General features: G+C 52.7%; 1 protein-coding gene across 1 annotated transcript in view; it reads left to right on the top strand.

Annotated features, from left to right (window-relative positions):
- Positions 1-1,417: 1,417 nt before the first annotated feature.
- Positions 1,418-18,297, top strand: part of SIM2 (SIM bHLH transcription factor 2) — a 59,063-nt gene continuing 42,183 nt past the window's right edge. Inside the window, exons 1-3 of the mRNA XM_082303925.1 lie at positions 1,418-1,664; positions 10,777-10,859; positions 13,882-13,971. Of these exons, the coding sequence (XP_082160051.1) occupies positions 1,490-1,664; positions 10,777-10,859; positions 13,882-13,971 (348 nt within the window). The 5' untranslated portion in view covers positions 1,418-1,489. The remainder of the gene's footprint in view (positions 1,665-10,776; positions 10,860-13,881; positions 13,972-18,297) is intronic.

The following is an 18,297-nucleotide window of genomic DNA, read 5'->3' as shown; positions in this document are numbered from 1 at the left end:
CTTCTGCCCCTGGAAGAAAAAAAAAAAAAAGGAAAAAGAGAAAGGGGAAAAAAAAAAAAAGCGGAGATATCGGTGCCTTCAGGCGAGGAGCGTGGCGGCTAGGATTTCCAGAGGAGGGGAATTTTACCTTCGATCCTTGCTGTATGGTGAGGATCACTGCTCCTTGCCGGAGGTGAATGTAGCAAACCCTCCCTTCGCCTTCGAAAGGCATGTCTATGCGAAAGAGCCACCGCTTTGCTCTTTAAATACGTGACAAATAATAATAATAATAAAAGAAACAATTCCTGATCTTGCAAATTCTTTTTTCTTTAAAAGGAGGAAAAAAAAAACCAATCAATAAATCCAACAAAATCAAACCCGCGCCTTTGCCAGCGCTCGGACTTGTTTGGAAAGAGACAACGCTGAAGTGGCACTGGTCCCGAGGAAAACGGATCCTTTAATTTGACTCCGCATGAGAACCACATTTGGAGCCGGGCGCAGCGGCCGGAGCGGCGGGAGCAGCCCCGCGGCCAGCAGCCCCCGGTGCCCGCAGCCCCGCCGCCAGCCCGGCCCCGCCGCCGCCGCCGCCGCCCCGCGGGGCCCGGCGCCCCCCGCACCCCGGCGCTGAAGCAGCCCCTCGGGGACGGGGGAAAAGCGTCCTCCTGCCGCCAGACCAGCCGCCGCCCGCCGAGAGCCGGCCGAGGGGGAAGCGTCTGAAGGAAATGCGAGCTTGTGATTTCGGAGCGCCCCGGCCACCAGCTCCCTCCGCACGGGCTGCGACTCTCGTTTAGCGGGGGGCTGCTGCCTTGCCGGCTCCTCGTCTCCTCGGCATCTCGGGCTCCGGGACCAGATCGTTTTGCACTTCGTTAAACGAGCAGCGCGGTCTTTCCTTTTCTTTCTTTCTTTCTTTCTTTTTTTTTTTTTTTTTTTTAAGAGACAAAGTGTCCAAAAATGGTTCAGCCTGCTTAGCCCAATGATTTCTTGCGTGGACGCTCTATTTTTAATATTTTTTTATTATTATTTTTGGACGGGGAAGGAGCGAGTAGAAGAAATCCTTCAGTGAAGGGAACCCAGTGCTTTGCTCCCCGTTGAGGAGAAGACCCGATTCCAGCTGCGGGCAGAGGACCGTGGTTCGTGTAGGTCTTTCAGTCTCGGTTTCGAAGCGCTAGATATCGAAGGGTCAGAGCAGAACTGCCTTCTCCCGAGCGGCTTGCCTGTCGTGGCTGTGGCTCAGAGATCGCCTCCCCCCTCCTCGCACCATTTCTCTTGGTGGTGTTTTTGTTTGGTTGGTTTGACTTTTTTTCCCTCCCCTTTTCCCCTTTTTTTCTCCCCTTTTTAATTTTTTTTTTTTTTTTTTTTTTTTTTTTACTATTTGATTTGATTTGGGTGAATTCCCTCCCTCCCTTCCTTAAACGAAAATACTAACTCTGAAGCCGAAATCCATGCCCCCTGCAATTCGGAAGAATCGGGTCTAATATGCCAGTGTCATCTTCGCCTTGCAGTAGTCGCGATGAAGGAAAAATCCAAGAACGCGGCAAAGACTAGACGCGAAAAAGAAAATGGAGAATTCTACGAACTGGCCAAACTCCTACCCCTGCCCTCGGCCATCACCTCCCAGCTGGACAAGGCGTCCATCATCCGCCTCACCACCAGCTACCTGAAAATGCGAGCCGTCTTCCCCGAAGGTAACCACCCCGCGGCTCCCCGGGAGGGGCCGTCGGCCGCCCGCCCGGCCCGCGCAGGAGGGACGGGGCAGCGCTGCGGCCCGAAACGGGGCGCAGGGGGGGAGCACGTACCCCGAGACGAGCCCGCATCGACTCTACGTCCTGGGAGCAAGGGGGGTTGCCTGCAAGGCTCCCAGCCCCGGGTGGCAAACGAGGGGCGAGCGAGGGAAACGCCGCCGGGGGTGGAAAGGAGCCCGCTTGCCTGGGAAGAGGAGGCAGCGCTGCGCTGCTCGAAAGCGGAGGCTTGCGGCGGGGGTGGCGTGCGGAGGGCGGGCTGCAAGGAGCGGCTCCGGTCCTGTGAGGCCTAAACACGAACACAGCTCGCCGTGGCCGCGCGTAGGAAGACGAGCCCCCCGCCCCGGCAGCCGCGCCCGGGGGTGCGGGCTGAGCGGGGACCCCGGCCGGGGGCTGCGCCGGGCTGGCGGCGGAGCGGGGGCGGGCGGCCCGGCCGGAGGCGGCGGGGGGGGAGGGCAGAGCCGTCCGGTTAATCCCCCCCTTATCCCCCCTCCTCCTTTGCTGCCGGTTCAGCTCCGTCTGCTCGGGGGGACCGTCCTCAGAGAACGGGCTGCGTTCGTCTACGCCGTGCCCGGCGTCTGCGGCCCCGGGAGGCAGCCGCCCCGGCCCCCGGGGGAGGCCCCTCGGCTCGGCGCTCCCGCCGGTGCCCAGGCACGGCCTGGGGGAAAAAAAGTAGTGTGGGTGTTGTTATTATTTTGTTTTGGTTGGAGTTTTCTGGAGGTAGGGAAGCAGGCTGGGAAATAAGGCGCGGCGGCTTCGCAACGAGGCCCTCCGCCTTCTCCGGCGGCCGGGGAGAGCGGGGAGGGCCAGCCCGAGCCCAGCCTGCCCCCGAGCGGGGCCGGGACCCCGCTGCCCCCCGGCCGGGGCCGTGCGGGGCGGTGAGCGTCGGTGGCTCCTGCAGCTCTTCTCGGAGACAGGCAGCAAGGAGGCCTGACACCGCTCTCTCCTTCCCCCGGGGTTTGGTAAAAAAAGCAGCCCCCCGGGCCATCCGCTCACCTACACCCCGAGGGCCGAAAGGACGCGGGGCTGGGGCCGCTGTGGGCGAGGGGAGGCAGCCGGCCGGCACCCGCGGGGAGCCGTCGGCCGCCCGTCCTTTCCGTGCCGCCGCGGAGCTGATGGGAGGCGTGAAATGAAACGCTGGTTAGTGTCTACGGGTGGCTAAATAAAGCCCAGCTCCCCGCTTTGTCATTTGTTTGTGCCTCTCCGGACGAGGGGGTGTGAAGGAATTAGCAAATTCCGGAGTGGAAGGTCTGCTCTCCGTCGCGGTTTCTAAGAAGCTTTATTAAGAGCCTGCAAATTTAAAAAAAAAAAAAAAAAAAAAAAAAAAAAGAGGGGGGGGGCGGAAAAAAAAAACACTCCCAAACCGAGAAAAGCTTACCGTTATGGCCATCTAATTCAGTAATTTCGAGAGCAAATACTAGCAGTGCTACGGAAAGCCGGGGCTCCTTTAGCGTGCGCTCCCCAGGCACGCCGAGCCAGCGGAGCCAGGGGAAGCGAGGCGCTGCTCCGCTGCAATTTCCAGCCATTATCCCCCAGCGGGAAATCTCCCGATGAGAAATAGCGCGTCGTAATTTCGGGGGGCCGCTCGCCGGCCCTTGCTGGGGAACGTGCCCTCGAATGGCTTTGATTTAGGAGGGAAGAAAAGTGGCACGTTTCGAGATGCTGCTGAACGTGTCCCTGCTTTTCCAGCCCTACCGATCCTCAAGAGCATCAAGACGACCCCGAGAGCAGGTTTATACCCCCGGCTCGGGTGTGTTTTATGTGTCTGTCTTCCTTAAACAGGCCGGGCGTGCGCTTCCGCACACTCTGCTTATTAAGAGCAACGTTTAAATGCATACAGCGAATTCCTGATCTTTCATCGTCTTAAGTACGGATGGAAATACGTTTAAAACCAAAGCTTTGCATCCAGGGACGACAGGCCGGGAGAACAACCGCCTCCGGTCCCCGAGCCGTGCGTTCAGTGCCTGGGAGGGTGGAGGGCAGAGGGGGGAGCCGGAGAGAGGCGGCCGCGGGCAGTGCCCACTCCCCCGCCGGCGGCAGTAGGGCACTCGGTGCCGGGCGGGGGGGCTGCCCGAGGGCACACGGGGCATCGCCTCTCTCTTTCCTTCCCCTCGGGATTTGTGTGCGGAAGGAGGGGAGGAGGGGTCCTCCCCGCCCCCCCCCCCCCCCCCATACCCGGCTGGTTGTTTCCAGTTGGCTTTACTGGAAGGGGAAGGGGAGAAACCCAACAGGCCGAGGGGGCTGCCCGGCACCGCATCTTCAATTCTGTGGGCAGCAAGACTTGGGGAAAGCACCCCTTCCAGCATGCTAGACCCGATGCGGGGGGGACGACCCACGTCCGAGGTCCTGGGGTTTGAAATAGAGGTGGGGCCTCTGCTCCCGGGGCAGTGGGAGCCGCGCCGCCCGCGCTCCCCCGGGAGTCGCCCCCGAAATCTGCCGCCGCGGGTCCAGCGCCCCGGGCCGGCACCGAGGCACCACCCCCGTAAGGCTCAGGGGAGTTTACTTCTTCCAGCCCGCGGTGGCGGGGGGGCACAGGCCTGAGACCCCTCCAGCATGCATGCTAGGCCCCGGGTAGCTGCAGCCAGCATGATCAGAAACGTTGTCCAGCTATAAACCTGGCTCCCAGCTCTGTCTAGACTGGAGGGGAAGAGAGAGAGAGGGCTGTGTTTCTAAAAACTCCGGTGGATGGCTTCCCCCACCCGCTTTATTTCCAGAGTGAGCTGACACACAGTTTAGGCAAAGTTTGAGATCCTCACTGAGGTGTCTGGTCCCAGCGCTTCGACAGGGCTTGTAAAGGGGGCTCAGACAGGCTCCCCCTGCTCACCCCGGCCAGGGGTTTCCCGAAGATGCACATTTTGGACTGAACTCACAGATCCCCCCGCGGAGGCGCCCGATCAGGCTCAAAGAAGTGAGAGTGAAAGGAGATTTATATTCCAGCTCCTTTCTCCCCTCAAAGTGCAAGCCCTGGAAGGTACAATTCCGTGCTCCGGTATCACGGATTTTGCCGTGCGGTTTCGCTCTGACCTTCAGATTCATGAATTAAAGTCCAGGAGACAGCAACCTACAGCCTCCCCCGGGCTCCCGCTCTGTAAGATCGTCTTCTCTTGTGTTTTGATATTTTGCCAAGGCATTTATTACTGTAGAACAAAAATACACCACGGGACTGCTTCTGTCTTGACTGTCAGTATTTTTTTTTTTTTTGCCGGAAAATGAGCAAATGAAAGAAAGAGACGCGAGAAGGAATAGCGTTTAAAAACCGCGATTCTCTGCCCCCCGGTTATGGCAGACTGGTTAAATTGTTACCCTCTCCCTCCCCCATCCCTGAGGCGGTTTCCAAAAGTGGCGATGAAACTGCACATTTATGGATGTTTAAAGCGGATGGGAACAACGTGATTAATAAGCGACCCAAAAGATAATGTGCGCTATACAAAATAATCTGAATAAAATGACTCAGCGGTAGAGCTTAGACCTGTTCCTTATTCCGAGACGCAGACAATAGAAATTACTAGAAGCATATAGAGTTTTCGGTCCCTATTTAAACCTGGCCGTGAATGTATATTTTCAGAAAATCAAGGCGAATTGCAGCTATTTCATCTAATTTTCATAGGCACTCGGAAGAGGTTCATTAATGAATCAAATAAATAAATAAAGCCCAACCCGGCGGCGTGAGTAATCCCTCTACGAAACCTCCCTTCTATTGTAACAGCCGCTAATAGCGGCATTAAAGGTCTTACTAAAACAAAAGTGCCATTAGGGCTTCCCTGGAGCTGCGCGGCCGTTCCCAGGCGGCGGGAGCCGGCAGCCCTCGGTGCGGGGACGGGCGGCGGCGGCGGGGTGGCCCCGGCCTCTGCGGGCCGGCGGCAGGGGGTCACCGCCGTGGTAGCCGTGGCTCAGGCCGGGACAGCGCTGTTTGCCGTGCGCCCGCTTTCGGGCCTGTTAACATGATCGGGTGTTTCTGGCTCACCGGGAAGAGCCGGGTTTGGGTTTGTCCGGCTGTCCTGGAGGGCGTTTTTGTTACTTTGTTTTGTTGGTTTGGTTTGCTGTTTTGGTTTGGGTTTTTTTGTTGGTTTTTTTTTGTTTTTTGTTTTTTTTTTCTTTGTCTGGGACTTGGCCTTCTTCTTTTTTCCTTTTTATTTTCTTCTCTTTTTTCTCAACCAAAGTCTTGATCTCTACGTCCGTCGCTCCCATCGCCCAGCCCTCGGCCGCCTTTCCAGCCGGTGACGCTGAAGCCCGCCGAGAGGAGGCGAGCGGGCCGGTACGGCCCCGTCGAAGTTAAGCTAAAGCAGCCCTGCTCCTTCCCAAAGCGACCCCGGCGTGAGAGCCTCCCGCCCCGCGCAGAGGTTACCCTCGCCGGGGCCGGGGGCTCCCCGTCGGCTCCAAACCCGTCCCGGCCCCTCGGACCCGCCTGCCGAGCGGTGCGAGCCTCTGTGCCGTCGGGGCTGAGCTACCTCGCCCCCCGCTGCAGCCGGGCCTTAGGGCAAGGTGCCGGCTCTGCCCCTCGCCCAGAGCCCCGCTGCCCCACGGGCTGCCAGGCCGCCCCCTCCCCATCCAACCCTGGGCCTCGCCTAAACGAGGGAGCCGAAGCTCGACGGAGGGCAGGGGCCGCCTCCGCCCCGGCGGCTCGCCGTCCCCCGGGTCATTTCCCCTTCGCTCTCCCGGCCGAGGGAGGCACAACCGCGCTGGGGAAAATCCCCCGGGAGAGGCGGCGCTGAAAATCCCGGCGCTTGTAGTGGACCCAGGTTCCTTGTGAAGGATGGCTATTGAATAACGCGGGGGGACGGTGCGCTCCGGAGGAGCCGGGGAACAATACAGCAGACACAAAGGAAATACTCCAAGTTACAGGGCAATCCGATACTTAACATAATGCATCGCTAAGTAATTCTTTTAGCAGAATCCCAAGCAGAAAAGCTACCGGGCTTTCAAATGTGTGTGTGTACGAATTTATATATTTGGAGAGCAAAGGTGGGAGTTGTTCCCAAAGATTTCTAGATCTTGTTACAGTTTAACTCGCTCCCCTCCCTGGAAACTGGGAAAGGGTGCAAAGCCAATATTGAGGTACTTTGTAAAGCAGCCAGAGATGCCAGAAGACGGTGGCGGGGAATCGTGCCCGGGGTTGCCGGAGGGAGGGGGACGCGTTCGTGTGAGAACCCCCACGTCTCTCAGCGGCAGAACAGCACCAACTTCGGGGTGCCGGTGCGAAACCCACTCTCTGTCCCCGGGACGCCGTTGCCGGAGCCGAACCGGCCGGCCGGTGCCCGGGAAGGGGTTGGCGGGCACAGCCGCCCTTAGGGCCGGTTATTTCCCCCTTAGCGTTGCCTGCCAGGCGTCCCGCTGCGCCCGTCCTGCCCTCCAGCCCTCTGTCGTTACAGACACCAGTAAATGGAGGGCAGACAAGGAGAGGGGCTCATCTCACCCGTGTTTGCCGACGGCGGGATGCCAGGAAAGAGGAGGCTGCGCCCGGGGCCGGCGAGTCGCCCTCCCCGCAGGCAGCGCTTCGCCGTGCCAGCTCCTGCCCGCCGGGGCGGGCTCTGCCGCCGAGCCCGGCTCCGGCTCCCCGGGCTTTAGGCTACCGGCAGCGCCCGGAGCAGCCCCAAGCCGCTGGCTGTAGGCGATCCCCTACCCTCTAGCGCGGCAAGAGAGGTGAACCCCGCGTTTGCAGGAAGGATGCGCCGGCTGCTCGCAGGGAAATCGCTCCCTGGGCCGGCGTCGCAGGTAATTCGCGCCGCACTGGGGCGTTTTAAAACGTTGCCTTCGAAGCGACCCGTCGGGCAGCGCACCGGCTGCGCAGCCGGGCAGAGCGCCGGCGGCCTTCCCCGCCGGAGACCCCCCCCCGGCCGGGGCAGCCCGGCAAACTCCCACCGCGTTTAGGCGGTGTAGGAAACGCTCGCTTTGTATCGGCAGCTCTTTTGGCCGCGCTCCAGCCCAGTGAGTGAAAATGTGCGTTATTGACTGGCTGGGCAGGAGCAGCTCGTCTGAGTCTATTGCATCCATATGTTTACAGGACGTAGGCTGCGCGTTTGCAAATCTCTCGGAAGACAAGTTAAGGGGCGTTAGTCCTCTATCTGAACGTAAGGTTTTATTCGTTTCGTTTCCACCTTCAAAGCGATCTGCTGGTGGATTAAATGATAAAATCATCGGCTTTAAAATAAGCTTAGACGAATGCCAGGCTGATCCACCAAACGCGTTTACGTTTGATGCGAGTTCGCAATTGCAACTCCGATTTACAATTTCAAAGGGAACAAATCTGCGGAAGCGACTTTTTTTTTTTTTTTTTTTTTTTTTTTTTTTTTTTTTTTAGTCCGAGTTAGGAAAGATCCTCAAAAATAGCCGTGATTTGGGGGATGCTGTGAATCCGCACCTGGCCAGCCGTCACGGGCAGGACGGAGCAGATGATTGCCACGCACGGGCGAGGCAGAGACACGGTTCGTTCTTGAAGAGCTGCTTCGTGAGTGGCTCAAAATCTGCTTCGTCCTTCGGAAAGTTAGGGCTGGTTTCAGGACAGTTTTTACACCGCTATGCGTAAGCCCCTTTATAGGGTTACAATACCCATGTTTCGAGATTTGCAATTAGCAAATCGAAATAAGGGCAAGCCGCGCAGCAGCGGGACTGACCCCATCGGTTGCGTTTGTTACCGCCTCGGGCAAGAGACTGCAGGATGTCTCTGCGATCCTCAAACTTTTCGCCCCAGGGGAAGCTGCGTTTCAGCAGAAAGAACATTTTGACGGGCCCCGGGAAGTTTAGGAGCCTTCTCCAAGCTGCGAATTGGGAAACGGCAGTAGAAAAATGCGACTTTTCGTTTGGTTCTTCAAGGCAAATTTCCCAGTGCGTGGCCAAGCGCTTCCCCCAGCGAAGGGAAGGTGTCCTTCCCCTGCCCGCACGGAAGCGCAGCCGCACACCGCTCTTTGGAGAGAGCGGCCGGGGCGGCCGGAGGGACGGACACGGGGCAGGGAGACAGACGCCTCCTCTCGGGACTGACCTGGGGTGCTGCCACTGCCTTGCGACTCCAGCAAGGAGGCGCCGGGGGCGGCCGAGGTCCCCGGGATACCCCGCCTGGCGCTGGGAGCCGCCGGCTCCTTTGTGCTTGCCCGGCGGGAGCGGGGCGTGGGGCGAGGCTCCGCTGCCACCGGGGCACTGGGAGGAGGCGAAGCTCGGGGGGAGGCAGGGCGGGCAGCCGCGCTTGGCCACGCGTCCTCTCCGCCGCCCCCCGTTCCTCCAGTGGGAGATCCTGTCCGCCCCAAGGGACGCCCCAAGAGCTGGCAGGAAGGCTCCCATCCTTTCTAGACCTGCGGACACCCGGCCGAAGGGTGCGCGGATCTGGGAGGGCTTCAGGCGGGACGTCCAGAAACGCGCCCCAAAGCCGGGGATTAGGGCAGGGCTTTCCGCCTGGGTGTCAACTTCTTCTCCCTCCCGTAACGGAGCCGCGCGGGGCTCCCGCGGCAGCGGCCTTTGCCCCTGCAGGCTGGCGGTGGGAGGCTTCTTTGAAAGCACCTGGTCGGTGAGAGGGCAGCGGGGGAGAACGCGGCTGGGTTTCATGGCCGCACGTATCAGTTCGCAGCGACGCTGAGGGCGGCCCGGGTGAAGGGCGCAGGGCTGCGCCCCACCGCACGCGTGTGCGAAACGCCGCAGACGGGACCCCCGGTGCCCCCGGCCGCCGCGACCCGGGCTGGCCGCACCGAGCGTCCCCGCCGCTCACCCGCCGCCGGCCCTGCCCGGCGCCTCTCGGCTGCAGGGAAGCACGGGCAGGACCGCGGCCTCTCAGAAGCGGCGCTGCAGCCCCGAGGGCTTCAGCCTTCTGTTCTCCCCAAAAAGGAAGCATTAAGTGGATGCGGCCCCGTCCCCCTTTCTCCCCCCCCCCCCCCAATCTGTGGGCCCTTGCGGGCAATGGCGCGCTGCAGATCCTGCCATCAGGTGCCGACGTGAGTCCCCAGCTCTTCGGCTGGCACGGGTAGTGGTCGCAGCTCCACCGGGGAGCTGGTGCAAGCCTTCTTTGCATGGGAGAAATGAAAAACAAACAAACAAACAAACACACCCCAGACCAGGGCCCTCACACCGCCCCCCAAGCCCCCGACAACACAGCTCCATCAATAACCTGTCGCTGTCCCCAGGGCAGTGCCGGGCGCAGGGGCTGCCCCCAGCCCGCCGGGCAGCGCTCGGGCAGAGCGGCGGGGCCGGGTCGGGCCTGCCGGAGCGGCGGGGCCGGAGCTCGGCCGGGCAGGGCTGGCCGCGGGAGGGGGCGAAGCTGCGGAATCGCGCCGGCAAATTGCTCGGTGCCGTCCGTGCGCAGGTGAAGAGGCCGTCGGGGCAGTTTCCCCCCGACTGAGCTCCGGCCCTCTTTAACCTCCTCAGCCCCCTCCCCAGCCGGGACCCGCCTTGGCCAGCGCGGGGGTCGTCGGCACCGGTACCCCCGCGCAAGCCCGCCGGCCGGCGGCGGGGGCGGAGGGCAGCGGGGCGGGGGACCGCGGCCGGGTGTCAGGGGCCGCCCCGCCGCACCTCCCGCGGGGAGCACGCGTGGCCGGGGCGGTAATTGAAGACAGGCGAGAGTCTCGCAGCTCCTTGTGCCTTCCGTGGGGGAACCCCCGCGCTGGGCGCCAAGCGCCCGGGGCCGTGCCTGGCAAGGCTGCGGGCAGGCCGGGTGCTCCGCGCCTGCCTCCACGACGGCTCGTCCCTCGGGTCCTCAGTGTGAGGCCAGTCTTCCCTCATCCCGGCCGCGGGGGAAGGGGGGACGGGCACGGTGCTGCCGGCAGGACGGTGCGGCACGGCGGGCGAGGGGAAGCGGTTGGGCAGGCGCCTCCCCGGGGGAGCGCTGGAGGGCGGGCGGCTCTCCGGGGAGGGAGAGAGCGCGTCCGCGGGGGTGCCCTCGCCGGGACCTCCAGAGAAAGAGCAATTCCCTTCCCGCGGGTGTGTGTAGAAGGGACTCGGCCTTTCCCACCTCCCGAGCCCCCGCGTCGCGGCCTGGCCCGCTCCCCCCGGGGGAAGGGGGGAGAGCGTGCCCCGACGGGGAGGCGGGGCGGGCCCCGCTCCGCTTCCCGCTCTAACCAGCTCCTTGGTTCCCTTGCAGGTCTGGGCGACGCCTGGGGACAGCCGAGCAGGATAGGGCCCTTGGATAACGTGGCCAAGGAGCTCGGATCCCATTTGCTTCAGGTAGCGGACGCCTTCCTCCTCTCGTACGCGCTGCGCATCGGAAGCCTGGTGTTGCGGTGTGATCAGCCTCCCGCCTCTCCTCCTCCTCCTCCTCCTCCTCCTCCTCCTCCTCACCCCCGCACCGCCGGAGGAGCCTGGGTGAAGCCTTCTCCTTACTCCCGAGCCTCACACCGGCCGGGAGGGGAGAAAAACCGAGACGCCAACCACTGCAATTATTTTTTGTTTTGTTTTGTTTTCGCCTTTGATATTAGCAGAAGTAGCAGCTTACCGTGGCACTAACCGCCTCTCCGTGCACGCAAAGTGTCTCCCGGCCGTAAGAGCGATAATCAGAGGCCCCAGAGCTGCCGGGGATGTCCCGCAGGCAGCCCCCGGCCCGCGGCAGCGGGGAGCGCCTCCAGGCTGGAGGGGTGCCGGCCATCGGGGGCCGTCGTTCTCCGCCGGTGACTCGGGAGGGGAAACCTGTGAGGGAGCGCAGGGCTCCCGAGGCGGGGGTGCACATCTGGATTAGATCTCCCGTGGACGTTAGCACCTGAAAATACCGTTGTTCACAATCCCGTTGATCTGCTCTGGAATTCCTCCCAATTCCCCCCGCGTAGGAGAGTTTAGGAAGTCGTAGCTGGGGCGTGTGTGCCAGCCGGAGGAAAAAAAAAATAATTACGTTTAGCTCCATTTTTTTTATATGCTGCTTTTGCTTAATACAGCAAGGGTTTTTCTCCCCCGATTTTAAAGACCTAGTAAACCGTAATCATTTAACGGCCGATTTTATTGTGGGAGGTTAATTCCTGGTCACAGAGCTGGAGCTGTTTTAACTGTTCGCTCGGCTGGGGATAAAAACCTCCACAGAACCCCTGTTCGTGGTCTGCGGCCGCTCCCCCCCGCCCAGTCGCCAGGAGGGCTCGCCCACCTTTCTCCCCGCTAGCCGCTGGCGTTCGGGGCCAGCCCCGGCCGTTCGCCCCCAGCGCCCGCCCGCCGCCCCGCGCCCCGGCCGTTCGCCCCCCCCCCAGCGCCCGCCCGCCGCCTCGCGCCCCGGCCGTTGGCCGCGGCCGGAGGGCCGTGCGCAGCCCCCTCAGGTAGCTGCCGTTCTCCTCAGGCTCACGCCAGGCGCGTACTCCGCGGGAGGTAAAGAGGCTGCCGGGCGGGCTGGCTGGGAAAGCTGTGCGAGGCCGCCCGGCGTTTGAAATGCCGTGCGCAGTTAGTTAGTTGTTACTGCGGCCCTGCAAAACATCACCCGTTCTCCTGAAGTAAAAAGAGAGCAGGCTTCGGGTAGAGGGATTTGAAGCGTGCGTTACTGAGAGCATACAGTGAATGGAAATAGGTAAAGTTCAAAATTATCTCCTGTGGAGGTATTTCTAGCCTTGAAAATTCTGTTTTAAGTAGCTGATGTCCTATCAACTGTTTCAGAATCACTGGTCTACCTAGAAAATACATATCCAGTCATATCATAAAAATCATTGTTGTTACACTTGCTCCACCTCCCTGTTAGCTATTTCACATTTTGTCATTAAATGAACTTAAGTGACATTATGTGCTAATCACCTGTAATACTCATTTTACAGTTCAGTTATTTCTGAATTATGAATGCTTAACATTTTAATCAACCCACATTTACTGTAGACTTTTTTTGAAGGGTTCTTAGACTGAAACCTTACATGTGAAGTTTCAGCTTCAATATGCTTCTCTGTATAGGAAAGTTAGAGACCTACTGCACCATATAATGCAGTAATGGAAGCATTGACACGGTTTTAGTTGTGATACTGGGCAGAGAAATTGCAAGATGACAGTGTTTAAAAGCAGAGTTATGGCTAAGGATGCAATAATTTATTTCCCATTTTAATACTTCTACAAAATTTAATTTATGTTCCAAAAAAGAAAAAAAGTAAAGGCAAAGAGTAATCTGGTTTCAATTACATGCTGTAGAATCGTTAGTAGGCCAGAGAATAATTTGGAATATTTTCTTATTGGGGCAGCACTGTAAGAACATGAAGCATACAGGATTTTATTGCTTCTCTCCTGGCTCAGTAACTTAAAAGATGAATTAAAATAGGTGTTTGTTTGATCTATGTACTGTAAAAAATTTTTTTCTATTCCACATATATTTTCCAATTATTTTCATACATATGTGTTGATCAAGGCTTCCTAAACTGGTTAGACATAATGGATACTTTTTGACTGAGAATATCAGATACTTTTGAAAAAATGCCTCAAACTGGGCACTGAAGAATCAAGATACCCCCAGACTCATAATTTGCACGTCCAAATCGTGGCCAGTTTTGGCTAACCTGTACCATTTGCATCGTATTATTTTTTTCTCATATGAATGATATATGACTAAATGAAACTTTAGTTTTTACTTACACAAGTAATATTTACCTTCCAGTCAATATCCCATCAATAAAGATTTGTAGGATTGGACCTCAAGTTTGCATTACATATTACCATTGGTTGAGATTCACTAACTGTAGGGATATAGCTTAATGAGCATAAATATCTCTCCTCAAGCGTGATAAAATTTTGAATGCTGATTTATTTTACTTTCTTTTCCTAAGTTTGCATAGTTACATAGCAGACAGCCCTCTGTTCAGAAAGTCATTATTAAAAATATAGTCAAAGAAGTTTAAAGCATTGCTTATGGTATCATTAAATATATTGCAAATAGCGGTAAGCTGTGTCTGCCAATTATACCATAAAAAATGGCTTGCATAGTACTAGACTTTCCCCTAAGTACCACATAGCTCAGGATTTGTACTAAGTACTAAAATAACCAGAATCAACAGGAGAATGTTAACTTAAAGTGAAGCAGTAAAGCTAGCATCTGTAGGGGGAATGAATTGGATTTCACAATGTGTGCGTGTGTCATAGGGTTTGTAGGAACAGCATCGGATAAAGGTTTCAGTTCCTTAAATTTTGCTGCTGTTTGCTGCTGTTGAAGTTGGATAGCAATCTTCCTCCAAAAGACTTAAAAAATTATTTTCACTGTTAAACAGAGAGCTTGCTTTTTACCCTACATATTTCTCTTTTTCAGACTTTAGATGGCTTTGTTTTCGTGGTAGCATCAGATGGCAAAATAATGTACATCTCGGAAACCGCATCTGTACATCTTGGCTTATCTCAGGTATGAGTGATTTATTCTGTCTATCTATCTGTTAAATACGGATACTGGATTTGGAACCTAACACTAGTATCTTGCCATGTATATAATGTAATTGTTTTTTAGGGGTATTTGAAGCTTCAACTTTGTTTTCTGACAAATGGCCTTACTTAAATATTCAAGTTTCCTTTGCTTACAACCACATCATGACTGTCTTTATATCTTTTCTTGTTCATTGTATTTTACTCCTCATTACCTTTAAGAAGGGTAATAAATAATATGATATTGCAAATTGCAGATATATACAGAGCTTGAAACCCAAACCTATTGCCTGTGTGGTAACGCTATATGTCTGAAATAAAGTTTAGAATTCAAGGCTATATGTTTTAGATTGTGTAAGATATTGAGACTTGCTATGAAATAGAGAGGAAATCTGATGTGGAACATGAGTTTTATGGTAAATGTGCTTTAGGAAAAAAAGAAAAGGGGGGCAGATTTATGAGTGTTCACATGGAATTCAGGGTAGTTTTTCCTGAGTTTTTCCAGCTCAGTGGTCTTTTCAGTAAAGCGTTTTATATGGTTGTGATAGAACTCATAAAACTCAGTTTACTACTGTTCTGCACAAGAAGTATAAGGGTTTTTTTATTGTTTTTCTTCTTAGAAGGACATTTCTAATTTTTTGCCTTCTTGGGATAGGCACAAGGGCAAACAGTCTGAATTTATTGCAGAGTGCAAGCTTCCATACCTTTGTGTGTAAGCGTATTACACAAATTCATTGGTAGCACCTGACCTAAACCTTGCTGAAGTCCAATAGAAAAACTAATTAACTTCACTGGGCCCTGGATGAGACTTGCAAGAAACAGGACTGTTTCTTCAGAACCAGTTGCAGCTCAAACACTTCTCAGAGTTAAATAAAGTGAAATAAAGACTTAATAGCAGAGGGAAGAAAAATGAGGAGATGAAGGTGAGAGAGCACAGGGTGTTCTGAAAATGTCTGGGGAATATGCCCTGTGGCTATTCCAATAAACAGAGAAGGGTCTGAGTCGTGGAGATAATATGTGTGCTTTAACTTTGGTAGTAACTAATATTTTTGATTGAAAAACTGTGAAGTTCTTTGGATGTGTGTTTATAATAGTGATATTAAAATTAGTAGCTGTGAGAAAAAAATAGAACTCTAAATAGCTAGAAAAAGCAAGTATATCATCTCGTAAACACTGCTTCCAAATCCCAAGGCAACTAAATCCCTGTTTTTGTAATCTCTTTCAGAAAAAGTAATTTTGAGAATCAATATTCTGTGTGGATACTTTTTTTTCTGCCAACTTTTAAAAACGTGTCCAGGGAACATTCTTAATTCAAGCAGTTTTTCAATTGAGTCTGTTACAGTATAGTATTAGTTGTTTCATAACATTTAATGCATGTTCAAATTACTTTAAATAGTGCTTTGTTTTAGAATAAACTTTCCTAGACAATGGCCATATTTTCTACCCTGAATCAACAGCATTATTAAAAGTTTTTCTCACCCTAACTTTTGAAAAGATCTACCACGCTGCTGACTGCTTAAACAGATTCATTTAGTCAGTACAATTATTCCAAAGCACTGAGTGTTCCCATCTGTCCTTGCTGAAGTCGAGTCTCGTTGTCCCGTGCTGCTTGCTGTTTGATAAGTGCTAACTGATCTTCCAGGTTTTGTCCAGAAATTGTTTCTTTCTTTTCTTTCTTTTTGAGGAATATCAAGTCATCAGATCTTGTAGGTCTCAGTATTATCCAGTCATCTGGTGAAATTAAAGAACTATGGGATCAGTAGGGCACTAAACAAACTTGGCCACATTCAAGGAGAGGGGACTGAAAGCTTCATACAGGCTTTAGTCATATTTAGCCCTCATGACCTCATGGCCCTCTGCACAGACTGAATTCCATGTGCGTTGCACATGTAAATATCTATAAACCCTTAGTGCAAGAGGTGCTGATGAAAACTAGAGTATTTGGTCATATTGCTTATTGAAGTCAGTTTAATAAGCAAAATCACCAATATTTCACTTTAGCAGAGATTTGTAAATGAATATGCTGTATTCTTGAACTCCCCAGAAAGCCATAGATTGGAGAGGACAGAGGGAAGTGAAATTTAAGGGCATGTTTTAGATTCTCAGAACACTAAGTGGTCCAGCAGTTTCACAGTGCAGTTTTTTATTTATAAATACAAAACTCCAGCTAAACAAGGCAGTGATTTTTCACCCCTTTCCTCATACTGTTTTATCATCTAATCTGTTCTTGCTATTTCTCAATGTTCTATTTTTTGAAGGGACAGTTTTGCTTTAAGTAGCACTAGCATTAATACTAGGCTACTCCTATGTACTAGGATATTAATACATTAACACGAGGATATTCCTGTAAGCTTCCCAGGGCTCTAAATGAGTTCTTGTTCCTACTTCTCTGGAAATCACTGGGAGTTTTGCCACTGACATCAACAAGAATGAGATTGGTCTGTAGAAGCAAATTCTGCAAGTCTCCCTCACCAAGTCATAATCCCACACTATATTTTCAACAAGTGCTCTTATAGAGCTCCAGCCAATACAAGCTGAGACCAGAGTGATGATGATTGTAGAAAATCTTTTAGAGTGTGCATAGAAAGGCCTTTTTATTAAATAATTTGACAATTAACTAGTCCACACATCAATTTCCAGTTAAAGTGCAATTTATTTTAAAATATATATTTAAACTAAATAAAAAGTCCATTTAAAAATATTTTGCAGGATATTCTTGGAGACCTACTACAGTAGCCTTTATCTTCTAGTTGATCTTGAATTTAACTTCAGCAGGAAGAAATTAGAGCTTCTGAATAACCCTTCACTGGCTGGTGTAGTTAAGCTAGTTTAAAATTTAAAAACAACATTAAGGATTGTTTTTCAGCACTACTTCACTCACTTCTGTCTGCAGAATCAGAGAATCAGAAACAATATTTCTGAAAAGGCTACATCTTCATTTGTGGACCTATCACTTAATTTGTGGCTTTGGATTTTAATCTGCGTTTGCTCTCAACTGTAACAGTAAACACTGTAAATACTGATGGGTAGGATGCCCTCCTCCATTTAATTTCAGCTGGCCTCAGACCAGTGTTGAACTGACTTGTACTAGCTGAGAGAGCCAATTCCTTGCCTCTTTTTTTCCATGGATAACAAATAGGTTCAATTCCCCAAATATTTTTTCCCCTTAGAGGCCAAAGACAGAATGGAGAGGAAAATCCTCTTAGGAAACAATGGTGAAAGATTTTTTTTTATTTTTTTTTTTTTTTTTTAATTTTGAAAGTCTGGAGCTTATTCCAGCCATTTTCTGGGTCCATGAGGGAGCCAAGCTTATCTTTGGCTTTTGATAAGTCTTGAAATATTTAACCACAAACATCTGAACTTTTCCAAGAGTTTATTTTACTTTCATCAAATAAGTATATGAAAGGCAAAATATGTAATTATTTGCTCTAGAATCCATCTACTTAGTCCTCTGTGTTTATTATGAATTGTTTCTTGGCAGGAAAAAAATGTGCAGCTGAGTTACACATAAAAACCCTCTTAGTAGGAAACAGTGATATTTGGTAGTAAGCAGGTATTTACAGATAGTAAAAAGCTGCATCGAGGAAGCTGGTTTAATAAGCCTGAGGCATGGGATTTTAGAATGTTTATGAATTGAACCATATAATTTATTTTTTTAAGTTTTCAGTGTTTCATTGTAGGCTTTAAAATAGCATGCATGCACTACGCGTAGCAGGAGACTGTGGTCAGTTTCAAAATTATGTATACATATTTTGGTTATTTGACTCCTACATAGCCCCCATCTCTTTGCTGACGGCTTTATGTTTCCACTTGCATTTTTACAGTCAATTTTGGTTTCAGTGTTGTATGTTCACCTCCCGCTGATTTTGCTGGGGTTGCAAATGCATACATCAGAGTAGAAAATATTCCTACGTGTATAACGAGAAAAACTAGTCCTTAGTTTGACAAAGCACTTTAGTTCTGAATTTTAGATATAAGCCCTGGGATACAAATTACGGTTTGGATAAAACTGTGACCTTGGGTCCAGTCCTGTGAATCCTGTGAACAAATGTGTGTTTCCATGAGTAGTCCTTTGGAAATAGGTAGTGACTTTTGGAAAAGCAAGAGATGATACCCTTGAGTTACCCTTTGTAAGAGAGTAGATGCAGGTTGACGTGGTTATGATTATACTCAGTAACAGCAGAGTTGCAACAAGATCTTTTGGATTACTACAGTTGATGTTGCTAGTCAGGTTGGTTGGTGTTGTTTTTGTAAGAAAGTCCTTATACTGAAGGGAGAGATTGTTTGCACATAGCCACCCATGAACAAT

Source organism: Platalea leucorodia (genome assembly GCF_965183815.1).
Source record: "Platalea leucorodia genome assembly, chromosome: 2".
Taxonomy (NCBI): domain Eukaryota; kingdom Metazoa; phylum Chordata; class Aves; order Pelecaniformes; family Threskiornithidae; genus Platalea; species Platalea leucorodia.
This window is presented reverse-complemented; position numbering and strand designations above follow the sequence as displayed.